This window comes from Pezoporus wallicus, unplaced genomic scaffold (genome assembly GCF_028554395.1).
Source record: "Pezoporus wallicus isolate ANWC-B61680 ecotype Strahan unplaced genomic scaffold, APGP_CSIRO_Pwel_v1 contig_5524, whole genome shotgun sequence".
Classification (NCBI taxonomy): Eukaryota; Metazoa; Chordata; class Aves; order Psittaciformes; family Psittacidae; genus Pezoporus; species Pezoporus wallicus.
This window is the reverse complement of record NW_026636622.1, coordinates 2,327,666-2,341,510: the sequence shown is the minus strand read 5'-3', so window position 1 is coordinate 2,341,510 and position 13,845 is coordinate 2,327,666. Positions and strand designations below refer to the sequence as shown.

Here is a 13,845-nt window from a genome sequence, read left to right as displayed (position 1 = left end):
GCATGAAGACCAAGGGAGATACAGCCTGTAAGACAGGCTTCTAGGCCAAGATGCCTAAGTGCACGCCTGCTCCAAGCCTTGAGAACCCATAGGCTGCACATAGGCCAGGTGCTTGGACACCACTGCTGTGTCTAATCCTGAGGACTTTAGGCCAAGGGACTGATTTGAGAACCTCCAGTTCCCACTGGACCATGGATAGATCTAAATCCTACTATTGGACATAGCAGGGAGCAAGCAGGGTCTGTAATTGCCATGTGAATAAAATACGCTGCATAGGTAGAGTGCAGTATGAATTAGCCAGTGTGAAAAATGCAAATTGTCAGAGTAATCAATTCCTAATTATTATCAATAACTGCCTTCACACCAGACAGGGCTTTTGTGCACACCTGCTGAGACCCAGTGGTAGTTTCTGGCACCTGCTTGCAAGCCAGGCAGTCTCATCCAGCCACTGACCCAGGCAGCAAGCAGGCAGTAAGCCTGGGCTTCTTGTTCCCCAAGCTGCTTCCTTGGGGAGGCTGTAACCACTCACTGTATCACCTCTGCACTCGAGCCCCCCTGCATCTCACCCACCTCACTCCCCACTTGAAGACAGTTTCATGAGGCAGTGGTGGGATCTGTGCACTTACAAGCAGGAAGCTGGGAAACTGGGCCCTTAAAACATGAGTAGCTGCTATTCCTGAGCTGGGTGTTAGTGGGAGGCTAGGACAGCCCCCTCCATGGGGAACTCATACTCTGCTGTTGATTTTGCTGCTCCCATCTGCCTAAGCATCACTCAGATTTACTACATTGAAATTAACAGTGGAAGTCAGCTGCTGCCTCTCTATCTCCTTGCAATGCCAGTGAAAAAGAAGGCTGTTCTGTGAAGATGTCACATACCTTACATCCCTCCTGAGGCTACAGGCAATTCTGGTGGGCAGACGGCTCCCTTGAAAGATGCTAATAAGGACTAGGAGCGTGAAGGAATGATACAACATGGTAATTAACAAATGACAGAGAAGATCAGCAAAACCTACAGAAATTTCCAAGCTACATAAATAATCTAAGGGACATGGGCTTAATAGCTGAGAACATATGGGTGCTAGCTGCGTATTGCTCCACTCTATCAGCAAGGAAAAGCTTCTTGTTCACAGACCTCTGTCCCAGCTCAGAGTGTCCCCAAATTAACTCTAGGATTGCAAAGCTTAGCACAGAGCATCCTTCCTCTGCTATCCAGGCAGCTGCAATTCTTAAAACTGAATCTCTCATGAGCCCCCAGTGGGGCTGCTATATCAACACTTACTACAATAAGTTTATACCTTTGTGCAAGGGATCATCCAGACTGCAAGGGGCTGAGAGTCTTTTGCTCTCTCCACGAACTTCCTACCCCCTCTTTGAGGTTGTGTTCCTTGGATCCTTCATCCCATTAAGTGTGATGCTAGGACACCTTCCTCAGTCCTGAGTACTGTGGGATCTGGCACCACCTGGCCTCAGCACCTCCCCCTAAATCTGCATATCCTCTCACTGCCTCCGTGGATGCAGCTGTGCTACTGTGGCACTTTGCAGGAAGAGGAGAGGATGGAGACAGAGAGAAGGCAGCCTGGTTTCAGGCTTCCCCTTCCCAAATGAGTGATGGGAATAGCAGGCAACACTGCTGAAGAGGAGGGGAGAGCAGAGGCATGGGACAAGGAAGCCAAGGACAAGGCAAGCACAAAGAATACAGCCACATTTGTGGATATGCTTTTGGTTTCATTTGGTCCTGCACACGTTTGAGAACTGCATATCTAGAAATGCAGTGGGAGAAGACTGGTGCAAAAGTTCTAAGCCCCAGAGGCAAAGGTAGAGTCCTGATAGAGGCCTGTGCAATATCAGCTCTAATCTGAAGTCAGGCAGGTCCAAATCAGTCCCTGAAATAATACTTCAACTTCTGACACAGCTTAGTTTGTCGCAGGGATGCTGCTGCTCAATGGAATGGTTTGATTTAATCACCATCTGATTTCTCTGGTGTACATCAACTGCTTAGCTGTGGCCACGAATGTGGTGTGGTCCTGAAAGCACATTTCTGGGATAAAACCCCACATCATCTTGCTGGCATGAGAAACGCTAGTTTAGCTAATCCCACGATAGGAATCAGTTCTCTTTTAATACAGCACTTTGAAAAGCAAGAAGTTAAAACATGAGAGCAAGACAAGTGGCAAGCCAGACTTGACAGACCTCAGTTCATCTACAGGAAGGGAACAGTGGTACTTCATGCTTGGTGTAAGGCAGCTATGAAGTACACTCCTTAAGACAGCTGCACTTTCTCAGTTGGGATCAAGTCATCAGCATGAAACATTTCGTGTTCTCCCCGCTACAAGGGTAATTGTTTCCATTGACAAAAGAACCTGCTGTCCTCAGCACCAAACCCTATGGCTCCAACAGTGATGAATTCTTCTCAGCCTGCTTGGCCTGACTTATTTGCAGGTTGCCTTTGAGACAGAGAGTATCACAGCAAACCAGCACAGCAAGAGGGTCCCAGCAAAAATGACTTGGAGGTTAATTTTAGTGAAGACTTACAATATTAGGAATTGCAAGCCTGATTTCTTGAAGCTTCACAATTTAACAAGCACACCCCAAGTGGTGATCTCCTTCCCTCCGCTCTGTGCAGTTTTCTGGTATTTCATTCAGTTATTTCAAACCCTCCTCTGATGTTAAAGCCTTTAAGAGAACTTCATTCATCTCCTTAACACCCTCAAGCAAATCTCTCTGTTTTCAGCTTTCAGTTCCTCTGCCACAGATCTTGCCTTTCCCCTAGAATATACTTTAAAAAGAGTATTCTTAAAGTTTGCCATCACTTGACCCTGTCTGAGCAGTATTTCCAATTACTCTATCCTGTGTAATGCACTGAAGTTGCTCCTGAGTTCTTTTACCCAGGGCTCTCGTGACTTTTGATTTAAAAAAAAACCCTCCCCTGGCTCCTTTCTGAATTACATTCCCTTCTCTCTCTGTTCAGCCAAGATTAATAAATTTTTTCCTCTGTTCAGTTCTTGTTCTATAATGAGATATTGCCTGATTTTCTGATGTCACCCATGCATCCTAATACTGTGAAAAAACATCCTTCTGCATGTCCATGTTGTGGTAACACAATACAATCTCTAAATGTAAGGAAGCATCCTACACATCAGAGACTGCAGCCTAGAGGATTTACAGGAATCACAAGTGGACACTGAGCTTTATTTGCGCAGTGTCACTTCTGTGTACTTCCATCATCATTCCTATGGATCACATCCTGATTGTAATTTGGTTCCTCCTAGCTTTGCCCAGAGGCAAGCTGAGAAATAAAGAACAGCAGTGAAAGAGGAAGGAGGGGAAGAGGAAGGAAAACTGGGTTGCACAAGGAGAATGAACGGAAAGGGGTAAACACAGCATGATATGGCCGAATAGGCTGGGGGATAGGGAAATCTGAAATGGGGAGGGTGTGTGACGGGAGAGTGGTCCATAGGGCAGCTGTAGGAAGAGCGGGATGAGAAGGGGAGGTACAGTCCCTGCAGATGGGCTAAGCAGCAGCGCAGGTACAAGGCTGGCTTTCGAAGCTCTTGGGCTTGGTTTCCAGCCAGAAGCACGAGCTACTCCATCTACACCTCCGCAGCCTCCAGAGGGCACTCGGGAGGATCTTGCCAACCCCAGGTGCTGCTGTCCTGCCTCCCGACAGCCTCCCTCTGCCCTACTCGGAGGCGCAGATATCGACAACTACTCACCAGGCAGCTCCACTTCCTGAAAAACGCTTTTCCTGGAGTCGCAGCTGTGCCACTGAGCCACTGCTCTGCTTCGCCTCAGAGCTGTCACTTCACGCAGCGACAGTAATACTCTTTCAGATGAAAATGAGGTTTACAAGAGGGAAGAAGTTATTTTATAATTAACTCGAGGTGCCTGAACCCAAGATGAGGAGGCACTTTTTAATCAGCAGCCAGATGGCTCTACGGGCGCTGTTCCTTAAACCGTCTATCAGCTTTTCATCCAAGAGACTGTCAATCAAACAGCAGGCTCTGGAAATTATCTTACCATCTCTCCAGCAAGGTGTTTTGTATAGATGTCTTGCTGGTGGGTTTTTATGCAAGTAGCTTCATTTACTACCACCAGAACTGCTTCACTAAAAGACTATAGAACAGAGCCTTTTGTTTTGCATGGGAGCCACCTCTCTAGGGTTGCAGTATTAAGATTTCCTCCCCTTTCTTACCTAAAAGAAAATTAAAAGCTAATTCCTCCTTAAAAAGAAATATAAATTAAATGACTTTTCTTTGAGCCCTCTTGTGTCTGTTACAGACACAACTTTCCAAATCTTACCTGCACCACTGCAGATAGCTGTTTTCCTTGCCCTACTGATGCTAGAAACATACTTAAGAGAAACTGCTGAAGACTTCCTATTCTAAGGCTCAGTCCTGGCATAAAAACACACATAGCCCTACAACATGCTCATGCCACCAGCAATGAAAAGTTAATGCAGCCATCCACCAACCCACACTCACACAAAATTATTTTTCTTCTTTGGGGAGAATCATAGTAACGAGCATCTTCTGCTCTGCACCTCTGCATAGAAACCAATGCATGCGAGAATGCTGACTTCAGACGTGAAGCATTCATAGCAACACTCAGTGTTGATTCCAGAAGGCTCACAGGAATCCTCTCTTCCCACCTCCTCACAGCACAAGCCAGAAAATTCTCCCCATGATTCCTGCATCTGAGCCCAAAGCACCTGCACAGCCACATTTCACTGCACTGAAGGAGTCGCCCACTTATTCTGATTGTTAACTATCCCTTCATCATTATGAATCATTTTAACATCAAACTGTCATGGACTGTACTGGCCTGCTACACTGAAGAGCCATCAAGTTCTGTGTTTACTCCAGTGAAAGTAACTCACTTTAATTGTCATCTCACTACTGAAGAGCTCATTTGTTTTCTCATGTGGGCCTCCCATGCTTTTTCAAACACAATGGATACTATAATGGTTTTGGCTTGTTCTGTTTTGTTTTTTTTTATAGAAACACTTTATTGCTGCAGTCAATAACCCTGTGTATCACACAAATAACCAATTACAGTTTAAGAAACTAAAAATAATTCTGCAAGTGGTAATACTGAGAAAACATACATGAGAGGATACAAAACTATACATTTAAGTTACCAGAAATTTAGTAACTAAAAAATTCTGCAGAAGTGTGAAGTGTCCTGTATAAACTATACAACACATGCCAGTGTAAAGTTGTTTAACGTTATACAATTACCTATCTACAAATGTTTTACCTAAATACAAGATCAGCTGCAATTTTCAAACAGTTATCTTCTATACAAAGACAAGTGTTTTCAGTACTTCATTGGAATATACACACACTGCAATATCTCAAAACTAAAAGATAATCCCAAAATAAAAGGTCCCGCTTGCATGTTTTCTTTGTGTATCTAACATAATGCTGTGAAAATCCAGCCAGCAATACTCTTGCTCCTGTAGTTGCCCTGTGTCACTCATATTTGAGAGGGAACCAACCTAGAGTCACTGACCTCCCTTTCATTGCTGGCTAGTCTCTCCACAGCAGACTATACCAGAAATCTGTATCTTCACACGCTTCAGTTTGGGAGAAATCTGTATCCCACTTTGCAATAGATAATTATCCAGCCAAATACAGGCCAGAAGCAACCTGCTCCCACCATGTGGCGATATCCACGCATCACTTCAAAGGTTTTTGAAGAGCAACACACCAAACAGACCCCACCTTATAGCACTGCCACAAGTAGGACTGATGCTCTAACACAGTACAAGGGATTGGCAGAAGTAGGTTTGGACAGGGAGTTACTATTGCTTCCCAGGATTTCTCAGGTACAACACAGCGGCCCAGCACTTCTCTAACTCCTTGCAGGCACAGTGTAACCTTTGTTGAATCCTTCCTACTGAAACAAAGCCAATCTCAATGACATTCAGCCACAGGAAGCTGTCCCCAGGTCTGGCCATCTCTTCAGAACACAGGGCAACATTTTACACACCATGACCACTTCCAAAATACAGGGTTACAGTTGAAGAAAGTCCTGAGAATTCATCGGAATTTAACATCTCATGATCTCTTAAATGGGATCAACTTTCTGCAGCACACACCTGTATCATAATGCATGTTCATGACGTGAGAGATACACCAAATATGATACGGTGGGGAAATTTCCTTGGCACAGGCAGCGCTTTTTTGGACAGGATTTAAATCAACAGAATGGATGACTGGTCAGATGTCTGCGGCATGGGATGTACCATCTGGCAGTCTAGGGAGAGGATCGTGGTAGACGGTATTAAGCTTGCATTTCATCCTACTTAAATTTTTGTCTCAGAAAAAAATCAGGTAACCTGAACTGACTTCGGCCAAGGAACAAGGACCAAAAGAAGTCAGACTTCTATTTCAGTCATTTCAAAAGCTACCAGAAGGAAGTGTTGGAAAGCCTGAACTGACAAAGGGTGGTCATTCCCCTTACTGACATCTGAGTGGGAAGGACAGAGCTCACCTGAGCTAGCATCAGTGCCTCACAGCTGGAAGCTGAAAACAACAGCATCTCCTTGAGGAGAAAGAAGGAAAAAGCACCATTCAGCCTTCTCACAGCATTTCATGGCACCATGCAGCAGAAATTACAGCTCAAAAGCCCACTGCTAACACCAAGCAAGAATCAGCATGAGAAGTGTGACCAGCATTAATGAAACCCCCTGACAGATGGATCTTCTGCAGCTCTTCCTGGCATGAGCATTCCTAAGCACTAAGTTTAAACATTAGGCTTTTATTTTTGTTCAGGAAAGACCTGTGAGGAGATGGAATGGTAAGTAAGCAGCAACAATTTCATCCACAAATATTTTCCTCCAGATGATTTTGCCGGAGATGATTTTTCTTCCCAAGATACACAGGGGCACAGCAAAAACCTTCAGTATCCTGAATACACTGAACACTACCTGGCATGTGCCACATGGAGCTTCCAAAACACCAAATGATATTTCACAATGTTTCACCAAGGATCACATCTGATGATGATGGATGAAGGACCAGTGTGTTACAGTATGCCTTACTGGCACTTGTCAGAACATCGGTCAGATACTAGTGCCTCTTAGGTATGAGCTGGAGAACAGGTTTCATACCAGAACATGACCATTTTCATTTCACCTACTGGCCACAGATTGGATGAGGATGCACACAGCATCAGCTGGCAGATGATTCTTTGCATCTTGCAGTTGTAAAGTGAGCATCTTGCAGACAGGTAAGCCTTGTGCACTCAGGCATTTCAGAAGAACACAAGGAAGGTGTGCAAGACCCGATACTTAACCACCTGAGTTTATCTAGTAAATCTTTTCACAGAACAAAATAGAAAACAAAACAAGACAGCGTATTATCTGGGTTCTCGTAATAGAAGAGGATGACCCACAGCAGAGTTCAGGAAAGGGCCTGAGTAATTGCACTTTAAATTACGGTAGGCATAGGCAAAAAGCTCTACATGTGCATGATCATGAAGACTGCCATCCTGATAGTAGCAGGGTATGCAGGGTTTGTCTGCCTGTATCATGTAAGCATGGGACGTCCTGACACCCAGCACAGTACGCAAACCCATGCCACTGCAGCTTTTGCTAGGACTGCCTAAAGGTCTTGGTATTTACAAATACCTCTAGAACAAGGTACCATGTTGTTCATGATGATCACAGGCAGTAAGCTTCAAGCACGAGATCACACAGAGGCATGCTTTTCCTGTATCAGTTCTTAGAAACCAATGGTGTGTGTTCTCTTTCCATAGTCCCTTCTCTGCCTTCCTTTAACATAGTAATTTAGAAATAAATTAATATTCCATTTTAAGGAAAAAAATCACCAATCTCTTACTGTTGTTCTTGGGGAAGTCTTAAAACAACTACTTTTATTATGTAAAGAACTTGTCCAATGAAAGTTGTACTTGAAAAAAGACTACGTAAAATCTGAACAAGAGCTGAGGATTCAATTCAGTGTCTCAAGTAAACAGAAGCTTTTACCTAACTAAGCCCAGGCAGTTCCTACTAAGACCAACCAGAAGATTATCAATGACTTTAGAGAAATTTGGATGTGGCTCAGGTAAGGAAAGTCAGCTTCTTCTCAGGTAAGGAAAGTCAGCTGATTTTTCATGGGGCTTTGTTTTTGCTCTAGTCACACTGAGACTTTGGTTGAATGAGGGCTTGAGGCTGGACGGTGGTTCACTGAAGCAGACTGGTCAAGCAAATTAACAGCAGACACCCCAGGCTTCAGGCAACTCTGTCTAAAGCCCTGCAAACAGATTTTAAAGCTGTCCCTCTCTTTTCATTAAGGCTGACTGATTAAAAAGCCAGTCCCAAATTCAAACGCACAGACAAAACTATTCTCTGACCATGTACTGCATTACATCAGGACTAAAACCAGGCAGGCATTTTTAAACTCATCCACTTGATGCAGTATTTACTTCCTAGACTTTGATCTCAGCATCACCTCTGACAATATCAAATTCTTGGGTAATTCACACGTGACACAGTACTGAAGAGGGAAAACCAATTTCAGCTGTACTGACTATCTTTTTTTTTCTGTAACAGCTCACATTTTTGTCAATGTAGCAACAAACCCTTTGCCAACGGTTTGGAATGAGCTACTTCAGGTATGTATGTGCAGGTGTGTTGATGATCTGACTTGTTGAAAAAACAAAAAAACAGAACCAATTCCCAAAACAGAGCACTGAAACAGTTACGCATTGAAAACAAATGCTGTACGTATCCACTACTCCCCATACACAAGTGCAATATCCTTTGAAAAAAACTGCTCCTCAAAGGAAACCCAAAGAAGCAGAGTTTTTTAGTGTTACGTTTAGTAAGATAATGTGGGCATGTGTTGGAAATCACAGGTTGGATTTTTTTTTAATTTTCCTTTTTTTGTGTGTAAGGCAAGATGTTTACTTTCCAGAAGAAAACATGGGGTAAAGAATGAAGAAATGTTTCAAAAATGATACATTCGTTCAAGTTTCATTCTCATTTGACATACATATTACAAAATAAAGATTTTTAAAAGTGCTATATGCTTTGTAAGTCTCATCACAATATGTAAAGCAAAATTTTACACCTGCTGCCTAAGACAAAATGTTAGTGGCAGTGTTAGTGGTAGATTAGACTCTAGCTCTCTCATTTCCCTCAGTGTCTGGGACAACCTCCTTTATCATGCTTAAAGAATAACAAACAAACAAACCCCACTCTACACATATTCCAGAATCAGAGTCATCTTCTAAAGTAACACTCTATGAAGTTGAAGACAGTTCACTAGTGACTTGCTTGATATCAACCCAACGCTCATTCTACCCAGTATCCTGTGGCTCTGATACGCCAGTACGAGAGACAAAATGTTGAGAGGTATGCAACCATGATCACATTGACAGATATGCCAAAGGGATTTAAAAATATTCCAACAAAAAACAAATGTAAAAAAACCTCATCCACCAGATCTCAGCTGTTAGCTGATTTTAAAAAGGTAGAGCAGTTTGCAGTAAACAATGGTATTTTAAATCTTCAAGAACATACAGAAACACCCCTCCCACCCAGCAATCAGACGTGAAGGATTTCTGCAGCACAGTCTTCTGGCTCTGTGTAATGTGAAGAGTTTGTGTCTGAATGGTGAACCCCAAGCATTTCTTTACTTTCGAAGTTTGGCTCCATTAGTGCAGGTTTTTCAAAAATATTCTTTTTGCTAGTTTCTGGACAGTTTTGTACATATATTACTCGGTTATAAGCTTTAAGTCTCTTCCATAGCTGTACGTACACTTTGCACTGTACATACATGAAAAGAAGTCCTCCAGTGAAACCAATAGCCACAACCACCAGCTTAGTCCAAAATGGCCACTCTAGAATCCCTGGAACAAAGAAAATTAAAAAAGAAGAAAGAAAAAGGACATGGTCAGTATTGGATGGACTACACGGCATTTCTCAGAAACATCCTGTAAGAAAACTGTCAGAGTTTGTTCCACACAAGCTATTTTTATTTTGCCATTTTTCTTGTTTGGCCTTCCCCTCCCTCCTTCAATTCAAACACACACAGACTTCTACTTCATGTATCACATATATTTTCACCCACCAGAGGAAAAAGAAACAGAACAACTGAGTCTCTGTGTCTGAGCTCTTGTGCAGCACAATCACAAGCAGAGTCAAGGCAACAGCCAGTAATATTTAGGTATTTTAACACCTGTTTTTAAACAAAAATTGGATCAGATGATGAAAAGAGTTCTGTGGCATGGTTTCTGTTTCATAGCAGCAGGCTCAACTCAGAGAACCAAGAAGTCGGTTCCACTACGTGATCACACAGTACGTGGAGTCACAGACTTTAAGTTCAAAAGGGAATGGCTGTTATCATCTAGCTTGATATCTTTGTTATGCAGACCAGACAATTTTATCTGCATCAGACCCAGTAACTTGCAGTTGAACTAAAGCATCTAGTGTTAGAAATGCTGAAGCATTCTGGCAAGTTTACCCTCCATCATTAAAACTGACCATCACTACTTTTCCTAAGGTTGTCCAACTTGAACTTTTAGACATTGGAACCTGTTACATCTCTATCAACTACTTCTAAATGACAGACTATTCATGTTATACATCATCTGCTTACATAAGTCCTGTATCCACCCAGCCCCTCTCCTCTTTAAAGGTAGGCGGCACCACAAGATGGATATGAAAGCATGCTGAATTACCCACTATCAGGTTTCTCAGAGAATAAAATCAAGTCTTCAAAGTTTTGACCATGATATAGGCCAGTGCTCTTTTGGAAATGCATGGCAGCATGGGGGGGAATGAAAATATTTTAGTCCCAAAATACAAAAGGCACTGCAGCATGACTACTTTCAAAATCCCACCCATGATTAATACCTGAATCTCTGATTCACAGGTGAGCTATCTGATGTCATCTGTAGGCAGTGATAGTATATGCTTGCTCCTGGGCAGACATGAATGTATACCCACACACACTCCACACACCCCTGAGCTCATTACAGCATCCTAGAGATTTAGAATCCAAATGAAGAGAGCAAAGAAAGCACTAGTACATACTATATATTCACCCTATTCCTTCTACTGATGTTCATCTAACATATTTATTGGCTGAAATAACATGGAGATAACAAATCTTTGAAAGTATATGCTTTTCATTATTATACGGAAACCTTACATTGAAAGGCCAAAAATTTTCACTGCGCATGAAAGAGATGGGGTTGGATAGAACAGAAACTAAAAGATTTCATTCAAAGCAGATTCCTGACTGAAGTCACAAGCTATCAAACTACAGCCCAAATGAGACATGACAGCAAAAATGTTCAGTCTGAAGTACTATTCTGCTGTGAAGAGACTGTAACAGCTCTGTGGATTTGCAGGTTTATTGATGCTCAACTACCTCCCCAGATGATGCTCTTCAATCACCAATAAAACATGTTCTACCTGCATGTCTAGTTGGGATGCAATACTCTGCAAGCAAGAACAGCTTGCCTCTTAATGGCTCCCAGCCTTGGCAGATAACCTGTCCCTTCTATCCCCACCTTCAGGAACAGCTCAGCTGCCTGAGTAGTTCTGCAACAGCTGCAAACCTGTAGCCCGGCATACCCAGGTAAACAGATTGCAGATTGGCAAGTTTACACCTGGTGTGCTACAGAATGCCTGATATTCAGTAAGTTAATATATGAGTGCACTGTGGTGGCAAACATGCCATGAACTGCAGTGCACCCGACTTCAGTTGTGTGAATTTGAGTCCTAAGAATCACCCTGAATTTCTTCTGCTTCAGGCACAACCACTCACAAAAAATTTCTCCAGTCTAACATGGCAGTCACAAGAAACTTGTACTAACCCACCTCACAGATGACCAACTAGGAAGAAAACCCTGATGATTAAGCTCAAAGATTTTGATTTAGGTCCTTCTTAATTCTTCTCTATTTGAAAACTCTTCTGGTTTTGCCCAGTTAAAAGGTAGCCATAGCAGCAAACAAATACTTACTTCCTTATCTGCCCAGTACAAGTTCCAATTTAAACTAAATCAGCTAAGGCAGTGCAATTTTGTGTCTGGCTACAGTGGATTAGTTCTCATATCTGTGCATGTCACAAATGCAGACTAAATTGACTTGAAATAGACTTAAAAAGCACCCACAGATTAATTTATACTGATTTCACTAAATCATTTTAGAACCATCCTTTAAAACTAACCTAACCTCAGGCTAAAGCTGACTATTCTCATTTAAACACTACCTGCACTCTCATGCTCCTCGTCCTCTCTGCATTCAGAATAACTAATTATTCCAAAAGAGTAAGAGGGAAGATAAGAAAGTAACATACCAGTAGTCTGTCCCTGTTTAATCTCTTCAGCAGTCCTGTCTATCAGGACATAGAGAGACCACACAACACAGGTGATGGCAATGACATGGAATGTTACAGAGCACATGATCTTCCTCCTTTCACTGGCTGTCATCTGCAGCTTCTCCCACTGGCAAGGAACCCAGAAACAGAGCAAGGGATTAGGTGTTTGTTGTAGCTACTGGACAGTATAAAGAAAGAGAACATTGATAAGAACAAAAACCAGCAGGAGACTGGTTTCCTCCTAGCATGGATTTTAAAAGTCAGACAACATCATGACCACAGCACATGTGGTAGCTCACTCTGCTGTGATGGGAGCCATCCCAGTGCCAGACGGGACCTCCAGTGCTCAGCTGCCATCTGGGGCCTCAGCACAATGCCATCGCACCCTGCTTACCCAGACAGGGGCAACTCCAGCACAGAAGGACCCTAACACCTTGTGCAGTGCAAGCAAGGCTGCTCTTTCGTGTGTTCCCCACTCAACAGCAGCTACCCACAGTGACAGCTGAGCATTGTGTCTGTCAAAGGGTAGCCTTGCTCAGGCAGGCATTCAATAAAACACTGCAATGCAAGCGGAACAACTGACCGGTGCGTGTAAGACATCTCATGCTGAGCTCTGTTAAGAGTCCCTCTGTGCACAGTGAGGCTGTTTAGCTCTCAGCTCACGGCTGTTTAGTTCTCACCTCCTACCTCTGGGGGTTTCATTCAATCTTCACATATATTTAACACTACTTACAACCATGACACCCGTATTTTATTTTCAGCGTTTCAAGTGCACTTAAATACATATGCCCTAAGAACACACAGCAGAAGTGGGATGACAGCTTTTGTAAGTGAGAGAATGCAGCAAATTAAATCCCCAGACTATTGATGATGTTTATATAGCCCACAAGAAACCACAAAGTCAGGTCACTGTATTTAGGAAAGACACAAAGAAAGCAGAAAATTATTTTAGATGCTTCTAATATGCAAGGGATTGTAAAAAAAAAAACCAGCTTTTTTTTTTTTTTTTTAACCTGAGACACCCTATTTTTTAATTATTTTTTTGAAATTTCTCCCATATATATGATAAAAGTTTTTCCATGTGGGATACACATCCCTCAGCATATCTGCTTGGAACAGAAAGTTAAGATGGGTTTTTCTCACACTTTCACAAAATATACGCTGGGGCATGCAGGATTTTCATACATACCTATGTGTTTCTAGAGAGGTGCATTTGATGTCATCTAGAGTAATTTTCAGAAAAAGAGGACTTTGAAAAGAAGAAATAATGTGGAAGAGAGCAAGGATGACCTGACTGGTATGACTGAGATCACCCATTATAGTGAATTACTGTTTCCAGTGCTACAAATAAAAGAATAATTGAAACATTAAACAGAGACTTTGTGATCCTCTTTGTCTTTCCAGCAATGCCTTTGGCCAGTCCAAGCCACATCTCCAGTTCTGCGGGCATCTAAATCTCATGATGAACACCTGAATTCAGTACTTCTTGCAATGGCATGCTAGACTCATG

General features: G+C 42.7%; 2 protein-coding genes across 10 annotated transcripts in view; both read right to left on the bottom strand.

Annotated features, from left to right (window-relative positions):
* The window catches only part of ALOX5 (arachidonate 5-lipoxygenase), a 36,684-nt gene extending 32,848 nt beyond the window's left edge, over nucleotides 1-3,836 (bottom strand). Inside the window, exon 1 of the mRNA XM_057401094.1 lies at nucleotides 3,714-3,836. The gene's annotated coding sequence lies outside the window, so the exon portion shown is untranslated. The remainder of the gene's footprint in view (nucleotides 1-3,713) is intronic.
* Nucleotides 3,837-8,950: 5,114 nt separating this feature from the next.
* MARCHF8 (membrane associated ring-CH-type finger 8) overlaps nucleotides 8,951-13,845 on the bottom strand; it is a 96,799-nt gene continuing 91,904 nt past the window's right edge. For all 9 annotated transcript variants that reach the window (XM_057401084.1, XM_057401086.1, XM_057401085.1 and 6 more), the window contains 2 exons: nucleotides 12,315-12,462; nucleotides 8,951-9,858 (listed from right to left, as the gene is read on the bottom strand). In XM_057401084.1, the coding sequence (XP_057257067.1) occupies nucleotides 9,554-9,858; nucleotides 12,315-12,462 (453 nt within the window). In that variant the 3' untranslated portion in view covers nucleotides 8,951-9,553. The remainder of the gene's footprint in view (nucleotides 9,859-12,314; nucleotides 12,463-13,845) is intronic.